This window comes from Molothrus aeneus, chromosome 6 (assembly GCF_037042795.1).
Source record: "Molothrus aeneus isolate 106 chromosome 6, BPBGC_Maene_1.0, whole genome shotgun sequence".
NCBI lineage: Eukaryota > Metazoa > Chordata > Aves > Passeriformes > Icteridae > Molothrus > Molothrus aeneus.
The window spans coordinates 31,584,589-31,604,679 of record NC_089651.1 but is presented as its reverse complement, the minus strand read 5'-3'; the positions used below and the strand labels follow the sequence as shown (position 1 = coordinate 31,604,679).

The 20,091-nt window shown below is 36.4% G+C and overlaps 1 protein-coding gene across 1 annotated transcript in view; it reads left to right on the top strand.

Moving 5' to 3' along the window:
• The first annotated feature begins 19,643 nt into the window (after positions 1-19,643).
• RYR3 (ryanodine receptor 3) overlaps positions 19,644-20,091 on the top strand; it is a 196,760-nt gene continuing 196,312 nt past the window's right edge. The window contains exon 1 of the mRNA XM_066551268.1: positions 19,644-19,838. Coding sequence (XP_066407365.1) covers positions 19,788-19,838 — 51 coding nt within the window. The 5' untranslated portion in view covers positions 19,644-19,787. The remainder of the gene's footprint in view (positions 19,839-20,091) is intronic.

Genomic DNA, 20,091 nt, shown 5'->3' with positions numbered 1-20,091 from the left:
AAAGTGCTATCACACATAAGACAACTTTATTTTCTGGTTTTTTACCCCATACCTGCATTGAATTCTCATCCCTGAACAGGTATTTCAGGTTTTTAATATGTTTATTCTCTTGTCTTAAAATTGTACATCAGAGCTGACACTTCCACACAGCAGGGATATAAGATTTAATATTTTCATCTAAAAATTAATGCTTTGAATTCCCAATAAATGCAGCTCCATAATGCAGCAATTCTTTGTCTGCTTAAATTTACATGGCTGCTTTTGCACCAAAAAGATTTAAATCTATTCCTGAAGTTGTTTAGAAACATGAATTGAATGTATTTATGTCATAGGAAATACACCCAGAACTGTTTATTCTTCATTTCCTCCTCCTGCACCCTCTCAAATCTCCCTAGTGTCATCATCCCATATTCTTCGACCCAAAACAATCTATGCCTTGGAACAGCAGCATGAGTTGTCATTCCAGGAATACCAGATACTAACTAGTACATCAGATTTTGATCCCCTCTGTCCCAGCTGCCAGTTTTATTCTCATATCTAAAACTCAGAAGAGACTCTGCTCAATAATTATGAGGACAAATTGTGGAATTTTATAGAATCCTTAACAGGACCAACTACAATTCTGGTATTATTTTCTGATGTAATGGATAGACAAAGAAAAAAACAAACACAAAACCACCCATCCAGTTAAGTGTAAGAAACCATCTGCTTTCTTAAAAATTATTAAAATAAATAGAATTGGAATTATAGGACCTTGATTAATTTGTATCATCTTATATGAAAACAAGCAATAACAGTGCTTATATGAACAATGTAAATGCAAATATATTGAAATGCATGTTTCAAATCAATTGGATGGAGGGGTTTTGAGCAGTGTTTTTTGAGTTATTTTTGCCTCTGCAACATATACTGCATTGTGTTAACTTGGTTTATTCATAAATTTTTGACCTAAAACTATCTAATACAGAAATATTATAGTTTACATTAGTAACCATTACATACATCAATATCAAACATTTTATCCTAATGAGAAATACAGATTTGCCTGTTTCAAATTATACCAAATCAAGTAACTTTGGCCAAAATGGCTTTTTCTCTGATTAACAAAATGGAACTTCAAAAGACAGCAGAAGAGAATCTTTGCAATTTTTAAAATCCTGGATGCATGACTTTGAAGTGCTGCCAACTCTTGTTATTAAATGACCTGATTTTGGACAGGGAGGAAGCCAGTCTTACAGCAAATATAAGTATGTGTATGCAAAATTCTGAGAGCGGGGTGAAAACTTACTTATTTTTATAGGAAGAGAGCATAATCAGGATTGCTGCAGAAAGCAGACAGAATGTTTCAGAAAACAATGTGGAAGACCTCTCTGGAAATGAGTATGTGTTTAAGTGGCTAAAACACTAAAGGTGAAGTGGTAGATCAATTTCATCAGTACATTGAAATTGAGGTATTCTCTGCCAGGCTTAAGTATAAGAAGAAAATTAAGGAAACTGGTGACAATTAAAATTTCAAAATAAAATTACACTAAGAAAAAGCTCTCTTTATTTGTATATTGCATTCTGTAAATAAATGCATGGAAATATCAAACATTCTCTGAAGATTATAAACACCAACTACTTGTCTGTTACTTGAAAAAGGAGGAGTTTACTGTTTGGCATATGCTACATACCAACAGATTTACATTAAGCTATTTTTACACCATCAAATCTCATAAAATCAATAAAATTGGCATGACTTCTCCTCATGCAAACTAAACACTAAGATTATGAAAAAAAATGTGTGCATTTGTGTATGGCATTAAATACCTCCTGGGAAATATTAACAGCTGTATATACAGTCATTTATTTAGGTCAGTAGTGAAATTCTGTGTCCAGAAAAAATAAATTGGAAAAGAAAAAGAAGGTTGAGTATAATGACCAGATATACATATCAGTTGTACTGGTTGAAAGATTGTGGAGACAAACTGCCCTCAGAAATGGTCTTAAGAATAAAAAAATCTTGGGACAGCAGAAAATCATTATCACTCCTCTCTTTCTCTGGTACACATCCTATTTTACAGCCACTAGTGAATCTAGAATCAAATGTAACAATACAGGTACATTTCCTTAAGCAGAATGGATTCAGTTTGTGCAGAAATGTTAAAAGCTATAACTAAGAGCCCAGTTTCAGCATGCTGAAAGGTTACGTTCAAAATACAGGATTCACGGAAAACTGCAGAGCACGAGTGGAGAGCCTCTTGGTGTCCATGTCACCCTCAGCACACTATTCTATATGCTGATAACAGCAATTCAGACTTCTGTCTCCAGTATTCACTTGAAGATTTTTATCCATGATATATATGCTACAGTTTAATATTTCAAAAGTCTGAAGAGAAAATAAAGAGACCAAAATAATAACAAAACTTCTTTAACAGATATAGCATATCTTAAAAAATGCCAATTTAAGAAAAAAACAAAGTAATACTCAATGATCCAATGTTTCTAATACAAAACATCCAGTAGTTCTGCACAATAAATAGAAATGTAGGAAAACAATGTTTCAATGTAGGAAATCAATGTTTTTCTATCTATATCAGAGGTTTTATACACATTTCAACTATATGCAGTCAAGCAACAGTAGCATTAATTAGATGGAAAATTATAATTTTGCAGGCCTAGTAGTCTGAAGGAAAAGGTAAAGAAGAAGAAAAGCAATCTATGCACAAAAAAGAATAACACCTTCTCTAAAATGTGAATGTTCAGCACCATTGTCTGAAAATATTTGCAAAATAAATTCAGAATTGTACAATGACTCTTACAACCTCTCTGAACTTACTTCAACTGTTTTTGGAAATGTGAAGGTGTTTTGCAAAATTTAATTAAGCTTTTAGCTAGTGAGAATCTCACTTTCACACTTTGATGAGTTAAAGAACATTCTAAGGGAATGTCTAAACTCACCACAAAAAAGGAACTGAGATGAAAAAAACCCAATTCTCTGCATATTTTGCAAAGATGGACTATTACTTCTTCCTATATTATGCAGAAAAATGTGTTATTCCAAAGTGACAGGAGTAGACCATAATGTAGCACTGTAAGATTACAATTAGCTACTAAGCTTAGATACAGTTTTTATGAAAAAAAACTTTATTTCAAACAATTTTCTCTTTATGTCTGGAGGATTTTTTCTCAATTTATTCAGGAAAAAAAATCACACATTCAGCTGCTCTGCAAGCACAACACATATATGGAAGGAGAAAAACAGATAACCTTGCATGATTTAATCACATAAGCCACTTCATAAATTGATCATGTGAGTTTGACATTTCTCACAAGAGATCATCTAGCTTAGAACAGAAGTAGCTTTTTTTTGGGATGAAAGTTACTAAGAAATACTTTATTTACAACCATAATTTATATAATCTCACCAAAATAAATCCCAAAGTTAAAATGCTTCAGATGTTTAATGACTGCATTTCTTGAAATTGTGTCTCCAGTTTGAAGTTTTTATAATTGTCTGATGCTGACCAGACTTGGCATGCACACTGTCTACAAAAAAGTAGAGCCTGCCAAGTCTAAGGCAGCAGAGAACAACACAATTTATATTCCCAATTATTCCAGGAAGAAGACTCATGTAGCAGTAGTGCTGGTCTTTCAAATGTTATTTAATTTACCTTCAGATTCTAAGCAGTTGGAAGCTTTGCAATCCTAACAGAGTCAAACACAGTGGTTACAATGTTAAATAGGTTAATCAGCTGACAGTCATCAGTCTGACCATGTTAAAAATTTTAGTTTAAATTTAGTATATTTCTATGGCCCTGAATGCCATGGAATTCCCCATTCCCCCAGATATACACTTGGAAAAATTTTGTAGCTTTCTGACATAAGAGTAATCTTTGGATTTAGAAGGCATGAAAATGTATAGTTCCAGTTGTTTAAGTAAAATTCTTATTTTGAAAAAAGCTTCTACATGTTTTGCATTTAAAATATACTCTTTTAAGCAATATTACACCTATGTGTTTCAACATACAATATGAAATAAGATATAGACGTATCTTGAAATAGGCTCAGTGACCAACAGATTTAAAAATGTTAAAAAGCTGAAATGTTTATTTACATAGTATTTGCATGGGGGGAAAAAAGCAAACTAAGAAGTCTTGCTTTGATGACTGGGGAAAGACAGTCAGTATAGAACTCAGCCTCTGCAACAGGATTTAATCACTGAACTTTGAGGGAAGCTAAGCCTGTAAATGGCTGGTAAGGGTATATTTAGTTTATGAGCAGGTAAAATGAAAGAACAAACTTCAATTTCTTGAAATTAATTGTCATGGGCAAATGGTGTCTCATTCAGAAATATTCCTGATAGCTGCTCTTTCTTAAGGATTTGAAAAGATCACAATGATAATATTGATAAAAGGCACACTCTGAAAGGGAAACAATAACTATTCTACTCACACAAGCCAGTTATTCCCTCAAAGTTCGTGGTGTAGTATTTATGTACTCAAAAGCAGATGACAGTGAGGGACTGGCCATTAGGTATATCCACTCATATCCACTCAGTAGTTTAATAATGTAAATATATTAGAAGAGCAAAATTTTGGGCAAAGATATTCAGCTTAATGGTCCTAATATCCAACTTGACCCCTGAACATAGGATTTAAAACCAGTGTGTGTAACAACAGCAATCTAACCTTTTATCCAAAGCCACTTTCCAGCATAAAGCACAAACACGTCAAAAGTGTATATGTCATAAAATCACAGGAAGACAGATTGTAGAGCAGCTACAGAGATACAAAAGATGTCTTCTGTTATTAAAAACTGCCACATAGTAACCTACTTTCACTAAAGTCTACTTGACAGGAAATGCAATAGTTAGCTGTGTGCAATCTTCCTAGATTAACAAAACAATTGAAATATGCCCCCCACCACTGCCTACACGTGCAAGAAGCTTTTAGAAGAATACAATAAACTATTGGAATTTCGAATGTATTTTTCCTCTGTTACATGCACAAAAAACTTCTTCATGCATTTTTCAGAATATTTTCATATATTAATTGCACAGTTGCAATTTGATACTCTGGAATATTCTCCAAGTTTGCCTCTGGGACAAAAATATTCAAATACTCATAGCAGAAGCAGGATATCAAAAGTGGTTATTTGTGTAAGCATTACACAATTACACATGGTACAGATGTAAATTACACAGATGTAAATACCACAGTATTAGAAAGATCTTTTCTACAAGAAAGTTCTGCATGGAATTAGACTGGACAGACCTTACACCTTACTTTGAGAATGGCACATGTCAGAGGAGCAGGTAAGGAAGATTACTGAAGTGGCATTCACTGTTTTCATATTGGAGGGAGAGTTAGGCATCCCCCAAAAGATGGTATTTTTAAATTAATTTTTTTTAAATTAAAGTATTTTAAAATTAATTATATCTTGCAGACTCTGACCATTGCAGTAAACCAACCATCTAGAAAGCGAGCTACTGCTTGGAGCAGACAAATGATGTGCAAAATACTCTGGCTGGTTGTTTAAAGACAGAGTCAGGAGAAGGAGCATAACAGATTTTAGATTTGCAGTGCTCAAGTGCCCTAGTTACTGTTGGGAAACTCTTTCAGTTGAAGTACCAACACAAATAATGACAATAGAATAGATGAAACCTTAAAATTTAAACATACTCTTGTCACAGCATATGTCCCCGTCAAGACAGTCATAATACACAGAGTGTCACCATACAATATCAGAAGGCTTCAACCCATGCAGAGTTGAAGCCAGACCACCCTACCCACCAGACCAGTTCAGAAGGCTGCAGGTATCTACCCATACAGAATAACATCATTTCACAACAGAGGGCCACAAGCATCTGCCCTTCTTGTTCTTTAGCCCAACCTTTTACACCCCTCATGTTCCTGCATTGCACCTGTGTGCCCACGGTTCCCTTTGGTGGTTGGCACTCCATGGCTCATTGCTGTCAATGCTGCTCACCTGCTTCTCACAGGTCTACCCATTGGGGTTGAGGCTCAGCCCCAGCCCCACTCCCAGTTACCACAAACTATATACCTATGTATGCTGAAACAGAGATAGCAACTTTATAAAAGTAAAGAGTGTGAAAGTATCGTTTCCCCACACACCTTCAGGAGAGAGTAAGGTAATTCAAGCTTGTATTTGATCAGAACAGCTAAGACAGTGTAAGAAGCAAAATAAAGCAAAGCTTGCATCATCACAGAACTGGTTCTCACAAGGAGTTGTATTACCTTCAGATATGCTGTGGAGGAGCTGTGATAGAACTACTCATACAACAATACACCTGCTTCAAAGAGATGTATGCAAAAGTGACAAATATTTGTAACAAAAAAATTTCAGAGCAAAAGATGTGATTGAATGCGTGAAGATGAATTGAGGCTTAAGGAAGCACGTTTGAAGGTAGAATGGACATAAGCTTCTGGAAATAATGCTATGCAAGGGTATGTACATTGAGGAAATAAAAAAGAAAGATGAACTTTATAGGTGCTTCATAAGATGGTGTTGTTCATGGTTATGAAGCTTCAGATCAAGTTATTTTTTAGTTTCAATTAACTACAAATTACTGTTAGTTTTAACCTTATAAATTACCAAGCCACTTTCAAACCACAAAGAAGGTATTTACAATTTTCCACATCAGATGTTATACTGACCCTATTTCCGACAGCCTTTTAGTTTCATAGTCATCCTAATTCAGTGTGTTCATTAATATTAATATGAAATTTAATCTCATTTCCCACATTTATTATAAATATTAAATAAATACATATTTTTCATGTTTTTCCCTTAGAAACCACTTCCAGCCTGCTTGACACTTTACCAAAATATTTAAAAGAAAACTGCTGAAAGATCGATAATGTATGTACAGATTTCTGGGAGTGGTGGTAAAGGGAAAAGAAAAACATTGTCAAGATAATTTAAATGCAGTATTGATAATACTTATATGTATTAAAAAAGAGAAAAGTGTCAAGAAAACAAGGTTTTCAAGGAAAAAACCCCAAACTAAATGTGTATATTTTATGACAAACCAGGTTAAAGCTATCAAATTATTTATGGAAGAAATGGAAATAAGAACAAATTAAGATAATGTAAGATATCAAAAAATGTTATTTAAATGGCTTTAATAGTAGATAAGCTTTTATGTAATTTAAGATTTGCATATGGTCATTCAAATTCACATGTAAATTTTTTATTTTGTTAATTTCCAATTAGATGTATAACTTCATCTGCAATTTCTTTTAATAATTTTTAAAGCAGCAGAATATTCCAATCAGGTTTTTATATCTTTTATAGACTTGTCCCATAATTAAAAAGAAAAGTTACAAAGGTAAATTATGGAAAGAACCTTCCAACAGCCTTCGAATATATAAAATATGATAGACAGAATTCTAGTAGTACCAAACAAGAGGTGACTACAAATATCCAGGACTTAGTCATTTAGGATTTTATGGATTAAAACTAACTGCATAAGCTCAGCCAGAGCCCTAGCAGGAAGCAAGTGCAGATGGTGTGCTACTCAGCCCATAAACCTGTTAGAAAGAGGGTATTCCACCAGCGTCTCTTACTCAAGTGATCTATTGGACAGGGTATGTGATAGAACTAGAACTAGAGACGTAAATGTTATTGAATTCCTTCATTCATTGCCAAAAAGGCTTATTAATAAATTTTCTACTGTTGGTAGAAATTGAGTAACTTATTCTTTTAAATAGTCTAATGATTTATGACCTTGGAAGAACTTTGACATGTGACAAAAGCAATACTAGGCAGGTGGTGTTATCTCTGTCTGAACAGAAAAATAACAGGCAGTCTCTGACTTTATCTTCTGCATTGTCTGGAAGATAAAGAGAAGCAATTCTGCTTGAATAATGTTCTGTCAATTACTGCTACAAATCAGCATTCTGGGGTCAAAATTGACAACTTCCAGAAATTAAGGTGGGTAAAGATTATGAGAGAGAGCAAATTAGAGGAATAGAAACACAACCATATGTAGAGTCAGATATGGTGACTCATAACTATCTACATTTTACCAATTTTTTTAGTGTATAATGGAATTTCTTAATAGGTAATGGTAAGATGATGTTATGGTAAAATAATATTTTTCTTTTGAAATAATTACTCAACATGTCTCTGAATTATGAAAGTTTCAGTGCAACTGGCCACTGAGGTACAAATCCTACAAATAGACATGTACTTGTTTTTTTTAGCACAATTCTAAAAGACAAAGTAAGAAATTAAATAGAAGTCTTTTCAAATAACACTTGTTCAAGTATCTTCTGGAAAAACCTAGGATGTCAACCTAAGAATGTTAAAGTAACTGATAATATTTTACAAATACTGTAGTCTAAAAAAGTAATTTGATGGCACCACAGAAGATTTTTTGAATTGTTTTAGATTGGGAGGAAGGATATTTCTACTGTAAAAGGAGCTGAAAATTTTAATCTTCTGTAAAAATAAATTTGAAATTCTCATAAAATATAAATCTAGAAACAGTGATATTGATCTATAAATGAAGAAATGAACAGAAAAATAATCTTTGTCCCTTGACTAAAGAAACGTGATCATGCTAAGACTGAAATAGGTTTAAATCTAGCATGAGGATAATCAAAAAACCCAGCAAATACTGCATAAAACACAAAAATTAATGCCCAAATTCACAGGGTCAAGTATACATCACCTCACATATTTAACTATAAGAATGTGCCAAAAATTCCTACATGTTTGTAAATGTAAAAATATATGTGTATACAGGTCAAGAGGCAATTAAATAGTGTCCACATTTTTGTGAATACAACTCTTTTGAACATACATTTTTGAAAAAAGAAAAATTAAAAACATTAGGACCAATACTGTGTGGCGCCTTCTTTGACTGCAAGCTGAAGTAAACCCACATGACAGCTTACAGTATTTAGCCATGACTTTCATTATCTCAAGAACAATTACTGTGTAATATCTATGCAAAGCATTACCCTTATTTATTGTTAGTTTTATTTTTGCTCATGAAGAAAACTGTTGATTCTCCTTTGTCAATTCTTATTGTTTTTTCACAGCAAGTTTTTAAACACTGACCATACTTTTAATGGTAACACAAAATAATTAATTTTATTTTTTAAGAATTTTCTAGGACAGTTGGACACAATATGGGTTTGGGGTTTTTTTGAAAAACATTAAAAACATTAATCAAAGGTTTCTTGAACTTCATTGTAACTCCCTTCCTTTGTGAAGCCATATTTAGTTCACATTTGGGGTTTTTGTGCTTTTTAAAAAATATTTTTATTAGAAGTACTTGTTGTAAACATCCCTAGGACAAAAAAGATATTTATTATAACACTCTGCCCACATTATGCAACATAATGTCTCACACATAATTAATGAAAACCACAAAGTTAACTCCATAATGGTTTTCAGAACTACTTGAAATTTCAGTACCTGCTAGTTAAAGAACTGAGCTATAAAGGTAAACACAAAACTATAAAATTAACTCCTCAATCCAAGTCATGCACACTAATACTACATGAAAATTCGGTAAGGCTTACTTACCATAATTTGAGTTGAGGGGTGAGAATATGATGCTAAATTTTGATTGAACTTTCTTTGCATTTTTAAAAGCTGTTTGGACAGATCTCCTTCACATGTAATAACTTTCCGTTGTTATACCCAGTGTGCTAAAAGAAAATATGTACAATTAATTGCTGAGGGGCGATAAAGGCAAGTCCTGCACTCCTAGTATGTGGTCAGCTTTACCTTTACAGTCTCTTACAGCTGTTACAAATTGCAGCAGCTGCCTTTATTTCATCTGCAAAAGCCATAACCTTTCTTTGCCTGCAGAGCTGACTCATTAGAGTCTAGGCAAAAGCTTGTGGCATTTTGAAAGCTAAATACTATTTCCTATCAATTTCTCATTTCAGCCTGCAGTGTTTTTGAACCCATCTGTACAGGGCTCAGGAGACTGAAGCAAATTTGAAAAAAGTAAGGCAGCACAGCATCAACTACTCTAGATTTGCTTCCTCTGTTCCCTGAGGTGACTCAGGGGGGCAGGTGGCATTTAACTATGGTTACAAAAGTCAAGTAACAAAGAACTGATTGTTTTTTGGGTTATTTCTATTATTAGACATTTGTAGATGGCAGGTCAACCTACCTTCAGTGAAGCCACATCTCCCCAGGGCTGCCTGGCCCTGCAGCTGGGGCCTGTAAGCACAGAGTTTGTGGTAATTGGGAGTGGGGCTGGGGCCGACCCTCATCCCCAGCCGGCTACAGCTGTGAAAAGCAGGTGAGCAGTGTTGGAGGTAAGAAGACAGGGAGTGCCCAGGGGCACAGAGCCTCATCCCCAATGGGTACAGCTGTGAAAAGCAGGTGAGCAGCATTGACAGCAATGAGCCATGGAGTGCCCAGGGGCACTGAGCCTCATCCCAGTGGGCTACAGCTGTGTAGGCCAGGTGAACAGTATGGAAGGTAATGAGTCATGGAGTGCCAAGGTGCACTGACCATGACCAATCACAAAGGGAACAGAGAGCACACAGGTGCAACGCATAAACTCTGAGGGCTATAAAAGGTTGGGCTAAAGAACAAGAAAGGTAGATGCTTGTAGACTTCTGAAGTGGTGTGATGTTATGGTGTGTGGGAAGAGGCCTGAAGCCTTCTGACCTAGTATGGTGTTCCTCTGCATGGGTGAGCTCTTAAAGCCCTCTGATATTGTATGGTGATACTCTATGCATCATAGCCATATCAGCTGTGCTCTGTACTGTGACAGGGGCCCCCTGCAGAACAGCACCCCAGGATAGTGGCACTGGGAGTAGCAGGATTTCTCCATGCAGTTGTGATTAACTCGGCCATAGACCAACACTGTAACAACACAGATATGTGGCAGACCCAAATATATCTATTCATGCATATTCTCAAGCATTTTTTTGGGGACCTGTCAGGACCTGCCTGTGGTGAGAGCAGTCACTCCTGGCAGCCTTGGCTCTGCTGGGCAGCCTGTGCCTCCCAAGTGCTCCAGGTGCCAGGGCAGCCAGGAGGGAGCAGGGCTCCAGGCCTGCATCCTCCCTGCCACCATGTCCAGGAAAGGGGCTGTGCTCCTGCTCTGAGCCCAGCCTGTGAGCCTTACTGCTTGGTAGATGGAGTAGAGGTGACTGCTACATGCTCAGTTTGAGAACTGAGATGATTCTGCTTTCCTGCAGGAAAGGAGAGGACCGGATGTCGCAAGTCTTACCGCTTTGCAGTTAACAGGACTGCCAGGGTCCCCTCTGCATGACCACTGCAAAACCAGTTAGGATGGCTTGTGATGCAGCACAGGATTCACTGAAAGTGAGAGGAGCTTAACAAAAACAATCTATGGTCAGATTCAGGTACACTGAACCTAAGTAATTTATTGGACTTGGTAGAATAGTGCACTAATTAAAACAGCATTGAATAACATATCCTTCCCCTATTTTTTAATTTTACTTCTTTATTAAATGAGTTAATGCAATTTTTGAACACTTTTCTTTGTTAAAGCTGGTTAGACCCTCTAATAGTCTGAGTGATCACAATTTTCTCTGTCCGGGCTAATATATATTCTTACTTAAGCTTGGGCTTCTAGGACTGCTTTATCTAGAGAGCAATATCTCTTTGTAATTGATCAAAGTAAATATATTCCTTTTCTTGTATCCAGTAGATGAAGGTAAATAATCAAACTACACATTTCAAGAAGAGCTCTTGAACCTTAATTATTCCAAGGTAGATTATGAAAGTAGACCTTTTTTTTATTGCATTTTTATTGGGTTTTTTTCCAGGTTTAGGCTCCTTTATCTTGGGAATATTTGAAAGAGCTAGTCCCATAATTGGTTTCTATGTTTTCCCAAGAGATCATAGCTAGTATTTTCAGAACCTTGTTACAAAAGTTAATTAAAGCATCTCCAGCACATTTTCGTTTGCTGCAACACAAGTAAGATTAATACATTCACAGTATCTATGCTCAAGTTGAGAAAAAGCATTTAACAAGATATTACAAAAGTCTTACATTTGGATATTAAGTTGCCTATATAAAGCTGTATAAAATTGACAACAAAACTTAAAAGTAAAACCAAGTAAGCAAAGATGTGAATAAATAGGAATATGCATAAAACTAACAGTGAGAATGGCTACTTTTTCTAAAGCACCTAGCAATACATATCAATAAGTCTGTACTACACCAAGGAGCACTCAGTACAGCACAAGTCATTTTATGGGAAAAAATTTTAGGCTTCTTGGTTTTTATTCATTGAGAAGTGAGGAAAAATAGGTGGTTTTAAAAAAAATTCAGTATCTGAAAATAGAAATTGCAATTCCTTATTGAATGAAATAAAAATTCTGTTCAATTTTTACTTTTTTTACATATTTTTCTTATTAGTTATGCCAAATTAATTATTTTTAAAATTCTATTTTCTAAAATTGATTTGGGGTTACTACATTCAACTGTTCCAATAAAATGGGATTTTAAAATCCCATATTTTTAGTTTTGCATAAAGTGGAAGATTTTGTGAGACTATTATAGCGGATTTGCTCTTTTCTTCTTTTTTCTGAGGTGTTCACAAATGGGCAATACCAGAAAGAGGCTGAAATGTCACTTTACTTTGACTTAGCAATCTTTATGTAGCTTTTTAATTATATTTGTAAGTTTAATATAAGTGTTTATGTAAATTCTGAATTAATATGGCTGCTCAATTTAAATTATGTCTAACCCAAACTGGGGAGATGAAGATCATTGTGGTTTGAATAGGTATGTTTGTATCTTGGTATCCCTAGAAATGGTGATTTGTTTATGTAATACAGTCTAATTATCACATTTGTAATAAGCTAGAGTAAGTTCATGGACATTTTTCTCTGTATGACTGTAGTATCAACGGGATATATGGAGCAATTTTAATTGTGTAGTAACTTTTAGAATGGAGTTTAATGTAGAGTGTAGTCAAAGTTAGTTTTGACTACTCCTTTACCTGCTGGAGAAGCAGTACAGTGAAGCCCAGTCCAGGAGGTTCCTGAAAAGCACCCATGGCAACTTCCTGTCACAGGTAGTGGAGGATCCCACAAGGAAGGGTGTGCTGCTTGACCTTATGCTAACAAGAGAAGGCCTCTTTGGAGATGGGGAGGTGGAGGACAGGCTTGGCCATGAGACTCTGGAGTTCAGTATTGGGTGAGGATGAAGCAGGGCAACAAGTAAGGTTGCAACCATAGATTTTAGGGGAGCTGACTTTAGTGCCTCTTCAGGGATCCTGCAGGGAGAATCCTGTGGCTACAGGCTCTGCAGGAAAGAGGCGTCCAAGGGAGCTGGTTGAGATTTGAGGATCACTCCTTCCAGGCTCAAGAATAATGCATCCCAATAGGCAGGAAATTGGGCAAAGGGGGCAAAAGACCTGTGTGGATAAATAAGAAATGTAGTCCAGACATTTCTCAAGTGTACATGAGAAATACATAAGAGAGGGAAGCAAGGTCAGGCCACTTGGAATGAATGCAGATAGCTTGTCAGAGTAAGCAAAAATGACAAAAGAAAGACAAAGGCCCATCTGGAATTAAATCTGGTCAAGGATGTTGAGGACAAGAAGAAACATATAAGTAGCAACAGGAAAACAAAGCATAATGTGGAGAATACTGGTAACTGGACACAGAGCAGGCAGAGTTACCAAATGCCTTCTTTGCATTGGTCTTTACAAACAAGACCAACCCTCAGGAATCTCTCACCCAGGAGAGCAGAGTAAAGGAATGCTGGAAGGAAGACTCCTTCGGCCACAAAAGATTGGGTTAGAGAACATCTAGACAAAATTGAGGTCCACAAGTCCTGATGGGATGTATCCACAAGTGCTGAGAGAGCTGGCAGATGAAATACCTAGGCTGCTTATGATCATCTTTGAAAGGTTGTATTGATTAGCAGAGGTTCCTAAGTGTCATTCTTCTATTATTTCTAGAGTCCCATATTGTTATTAGATTTCTAAAGTCCATACCTCTTGGGTGTATTCTCATGGCCGCAGATCTTCACTGCATGGACTCCTTCTTCTGCATGCTGTTCTCTCTCAGGTCAGGGCTCCTCCAAGGCTCTCCCTGACTGGCTATCCCGCCCCCTTTTATCCCGGTCATCTTCATTGGTTACAGCTGCAGCCCAATTAAGGACATCACAGCTGCAGCCCATCGAGGGCAACCGGGACCTCCGGGGCAAAGCCTCTATACAGATATTTAAATGCAATACATATCCTCTACTATACCTAAGGATTGTAAGAAAGCAAATTTCACCCCAGTCTTCAGAAAGGCAAGAAAGAGGACCCGGGGAATTGTGGAGAGTCAGCCTCACATCAGTCCCTGGAAGATGACGTAGCGCCTCATTCTGCAGGCCGTCTTTATCCACAAGGATGACAAATAGGTGATCAGAAGTATTCAGCATGGATTCACTACAGGTTCATGCTTGTCCAGCCTGACTGCCTTCTACAATGAAACAACTGTCTGGATAAACGAGGGAAGAGCAGTGGATAGTGTCTGCCTTGACTTCAGCAAGACTTTTTGTAGGGGGATAGAACAGAAGAAAATAAAGGTAGTGTAGAAAGTAATCTTACCCCTAAGGAGTTGCAGCTGGGCTAATTATCAAAGATTAGGAACAGGCCTGACTTTAACAGGTCACAGCTGTAACCAATAAGATGATGAGTGCTATAAAAGAGTGGGGTGGCTGGTTGAGAAGGGAACTGGGGTTAGTTGGCCACTTTGTGAAGAAGAAAGAGTCAGTGCTCTGAGGAGTAGCCTACGAGAAACACCAAGAAGGTATGAAACTTTTGTGATAAGGAGACAACAGTATGGAACTCCTGCAATAAGATGACAACAACTTTTGACATTGCTCTCATGGTATCCTCATAGGTGAACTCTGGAAGTGTGGACTGGATAAGTGGACAGTGAGGTGGATTGAGAACTGGCCAAACAGCAGATCCCAGAGTGTTGTGATCAGTGAGTAGCACAGGGTCTTTTTGTAAGCTTGTAACTAGTGATGTTCCCCAAGGTTCACTTTTGTAAATTCTTTACCTGAATTAATTGGTTACTTGGATGAAGGGCAGATGCATCCTCAGCAAGTCCACTGACCACCCAAAGCTGAGAGGAGTGACTGATACCCCAGAGGGCTGTGTGGGTGATCAAGAACTGGAACAGGTTGCCCAGAGAGGTTCTGAAGTCTCCCTCACTGGAGATATTCAAGAACTGTCGGGACACAATCCTGTGCTATGTGCTTTGGGATGACCTTGCTTGAGCAGGGAAATTGGTCCATTGGGGACAAATATACTGCCTAATCTAGAGTAAAATTGGAAGTAAGGCTCCCAATATCTTAGACTAAAATAATAACAACTGTTATGCTTACCGGGTCACAGAATCTTTTTTAAACTTTACCACCAGATGGCAATCTAACATAAAAGTTTGATCATTGGTGAATAAGGTTTTGAGTCTCCGGTTTGAGATACTGTTCTTTCCTCATTTTCCTTTAAGTAGTGCTGAATTTTTTTAAAAAAAACCACTGAATTAGGCCTTACAAGCAATATTGATACTGTGTTATGAATTCTGAAACATTACATAATATCTTTACACTTTCATATAAAAATGACATCAGAGGTTTATTTAGTTTTTATAATTTGAGGAAATCTTTGACAAAGATCTTACATTTTTGACATGAAAATTAAATGCAATTCTTCCAGATTAAATTAAAAAGTAGCCCCCTCCACTCCCAATCCCTGCCAAAAAAAAACCCCAACCCAGAATACTCCAAGTAACAAGACAAAATGACAACAAAAAACCCCTGGATAGTCACAGAAGTAGTTTTCTCTTTGGCAAATGAAATGTTCACCTGTTAAACATGACTAACATTAGTGAACTGAACAAGGAGCTGACTGCTGAAGATAGCATAATGAATTTGAATACTTTTGTGATGTTTTTGTAAAGAAAACAAATTTTTTACTATTATTGGCATTTTAAAACCTGTGTTTGTGTTTGTTTTTTTTTTTTTCTGGTACTTGAGGCACATAAAGAAGATATGAGGCACATGCAGAGACATGACAGTCTTTTAAGCAGCACCTAACTTTTACCACTACAGCCTGTAATTATCAGTGGAAAATTTAGTTTTGATTCCTCACCCAACTGACTTTTTGGTAACTGATATTACCTGTACTTTTTAAAATGTTAATGTGTATGTATTACCATTGCAGGTTTTGCAAACATCTTCTACTTGGTATTTGATTCATTTTTGCTTGGGTGTATTAAGTCAATCTTCATAAAGGTAAAATACACACAACAAAAGGTGTTTACAGATTGTTCAGATAATAGTTCTTTACAGAGTAATTTTTAAAATTTTTTTTTTGTAATATCCATCCTGCTATTTTATTGTCAGGCTACTGCTACTATAAAAATTCTATCCTACAATCAAGGACAAGTGAAGAGTCAGCCTGAATCCCACGGTGAAAGGGGAGAATTTATGTTGTAGGATAACCAGGCTGCACGTTTGTAATGAAAACTGAAAGGAAGTTTTCCTTCAATTCGGTTTGTGGACATGCCCTTCTCATAGCTGTAAAGTACCATGAACTCTGTCCAGAGTGTGTTTAGGAGGAAAAATGCTAAATTGCAGATTGAGGATTGATTGGGATGAATAGAGTATCATAAAACACACAAGTGGTCAGAATTCAGATTGTCGGACCTGTGTAGCTTTCCAGGTGTACTTTTGACCTGTAAAGTGGAATGCTGCACTTTCCAGTCATATCCAGTAAAGCAGAGTGACTGTGTATATGTATATACATATATATACACACACATATATACACATGTATACCCTGTGTGCAATATGCGATCATTACAGACAAATCTCAGTCTTGTAGCAATGGGGAAGTCCTAGACAGAAAAGATGTCTTGAGAAGATGTGGATCTCCTTATGCTGTAGTAGGTGAATAATTTTCTCCTTAAACATATAGCAGAAAAAAAAATCTAGGGAGCAGAAGTGCTATGCAATGGTTTTGCATTACAGTTGACAATTTTAAAAAGAGGAAATATAACAAAAATATTTTTTTTATAATGGCAGGATATTGTTTCCCAAAACAATGCATGGGATGCTTTGTAAAGATGAGTATCAAACCACAGAGGAACTTACAAACAAAAACCCAAACCTACTGGTTTGACATGAATCAGAATTTTCCCAATATTTCATTCTTCATATGCTTTGTCTGTTGTTTAAAGAAATTCAAAGAAATATCCTAGCATGTTGATGTCTGTTTAAATGAAAAAAATTTGGTACCCTTTCTGTCTGCCTTATTAGGAGTTGCAGACATAGATATTCATAACTACGTATATTAACTGATATAAATATATTATTTTACTCTAATTTTTTTCATTTCATAGGAAGCATTTTAATGGAATACTCCAACATATGAGGAAAACAGTTGAAAAGTTATATATTTTCTCCCTTTTCATTTGATTCAGGTGGATTAATCTCAGCTTTGCATGTTCAGAACTTACTATCTGGAAATCTTCTTACATAACTGAAATAAAATTTGGCCAGCACATGTACTTAATGATATTGATTTCTATTTGTGAAGAAAATTCAGCACTTATTTTCTCAGGTTTTGGGTTATTTCTTGCTAATAGTCTTTCAAAGTAAATAGTATGCTTGAAAGGTTGTTTCATTTAAGATGATACAGAAAAAGTGTCCTTACATGTGTATTGTGTTTTGCCATGCCATATGTGTATCAAATCCATTGTGCATATAATGGAATTATAGAATGGTTTGGGTTGGAAGGGTCCTTAAAAATCATCTAGTTCCACCACCCTTCACTTACTATGGTCAAGGAAACCGTCTGCTCGAATGTAAATTAGGAAATAACATAAATGTATGGATAAGCATGTGTCATAGTAGGCCTCACTGTCTACTCTTTTTAGTGAAATCACTGAGTGGCATGCTTTGTTTTTGGGCAAATTTTCCCCACTTCTCAGACATTTTTTTTTTTTTTCTGGAATAACAGTATTCCATAAATAAGACCTGTTATGGTATGTTCTTTTTATTGAAGAGGAATGAGATAAAGTTTTGATCCAAAGATGGCTGGAGCTAAAATAAACACCACAGCAAAGCCCCAGGCACAAAAATGGATATTCAAATGCCAACCATATCAGTTTTCTGGCACTTCAGAGAAACATTTTTCTGCCACATTGCCTTTGCCTTGCACAGCAACCAAAAAAGCCTGCAGGGTGGGGAAAAGGAAGTGGATGGACTGGCAGGGAGAGCCAGTATGACTATACCCACTAAAGGCTTCTGAGTTGCTTTTGACCTGAAATTGCCTGTTGCTGAGTAATGTGTTTGGCATTATTTTTTGGACGGATTTTCTCAGGGTAATAAGACAGAGTGAAATAAAACATTTTTCAAAGAATTCTGCCCATCAAGGAGAGAAACTCTTGGGCATCTCATTTTCTGGCTTGTGACTATGGTTATTTTAATTAGTGCAAAATGAGAATAGTATTAATTTGGGGGGTGGAAGGGCAGTGTGCATTGGGTTCCACATCCAGAGGACAGTTGTCCATAAATTATTAGCTTGTGGGCACAGAGTATGCAGTTTCAGTTTTCAGTGTGCTACATTCATCTTTGTGACCCCAGGAAAGATATTGTTCTCTTATTGTACCTATGTTTTCCTTTGTAAACCATAAATATGTTCTTATTGAGGAAAAGATAGTATGCCTATAGCAGTCTGTGAGAGAAAGTGTCAAGTTAAATAGGGACTGCACAAAGTTTGGGTAATTCTTCTCAGGGGTTGAATGTAGGGGTAAGCTGTGGTTGCAATCTTATCACAAGATGCAAGATCACACAGTGAATTGACTGGCAAGAGCCTCCTCGGCAGTTTCTTCTGTTTCCTTGTGTAATTTTTTTTTTCCTCCCTTCACTTAATTAAATTTTGTTCTAGTGTTGATCTATTTTCTTCCCTTCATTATTTGCTCTTATTCAAGTGATAAATAGCAATTTTCATTAATAACAAATTTCTTCATTGTTGAACTAGAATTTAAATTTATTTTAAGTTTTATTTTAACATAAATCTGTTTTATGGATTCCGAAGCAAATATGCACTATCTTCTATAAATACTCAGGTGTACTTCTAAAAAGATACAGATAAAGCTCTTGAAGTCCCTAGTATAGAGTATAAATACCATGTAAAGGGATAGCACAAATAACTACACATCGTTGGTTCAGATCATAAAGTCATCTTAGAAATCAGATTTGCAGCTGCTTATGCAGAGAAGCAAGAAATGGAAATTATTGTAAGCAAGCTGAAAATGCCTGTTGTCAAAATCCACTCGTCCTGTGATCATCAGGATTACATCCTTCTGCTGCATAATCAGTAGGTTCAAAATTGCTGAATTTGATACATTTCAGTGCAAAATTTGCTATCCTGATCTGTGAAAATGGAAGCTCAAGCTCTGCTTTTATTAACACTTCACCATTTCTGTTCTGCCCAGACAGTATCTGGAGGGGAAAAAAATCAACACCTAGTGATGCATATAATTCTTCCTGCAATACCTTAACAGTAGGGGGTTTTGCCTCCAGGGTAGAGAGAAAAGGGAGAGAATTGCTTGCTATGAGCTGGAAAAGCAGCAGCGCAGTTGGCTCTGGCAGTGAGGGGGTTGACTGACAGTCTGCAGTGCAGTGGAGTTAGCTGAGCTCCCTATATGGCTGTGGATTAGCTATATGCTAATACTGATAGGAGAGGAGCAGCACAGAGCGCAGTGAGCTGACGGTGGAGGCGATCAGCCTCAGCAGAGCTGACTCCTCAAGAGCCATGGCTGAAGGGGGTGAAGGAGGGGAAGATGAAATACAGTTCCTTCGAACTGTAAGTATCTGCTTTTTATAGGTCATGTGATTTTGTGTCTCACATCTATTTCTTTTCTGTTGTATTGAAAATAAAGTGTTATTTCTGTGCTGGGCTTTGCCAAATGGCAGAATTGATTTAGTCAGTGGATAAAATAAAGCAAGAATAAGAGCTCTAATAGCATCATGCAGTCTCGGTATGTTCTTCCCTGAATCTGCTCAATAGCCAGTTTGGTATAAGGAGACCTATTTCCGCTGTAATCCCCTGTGTTTGA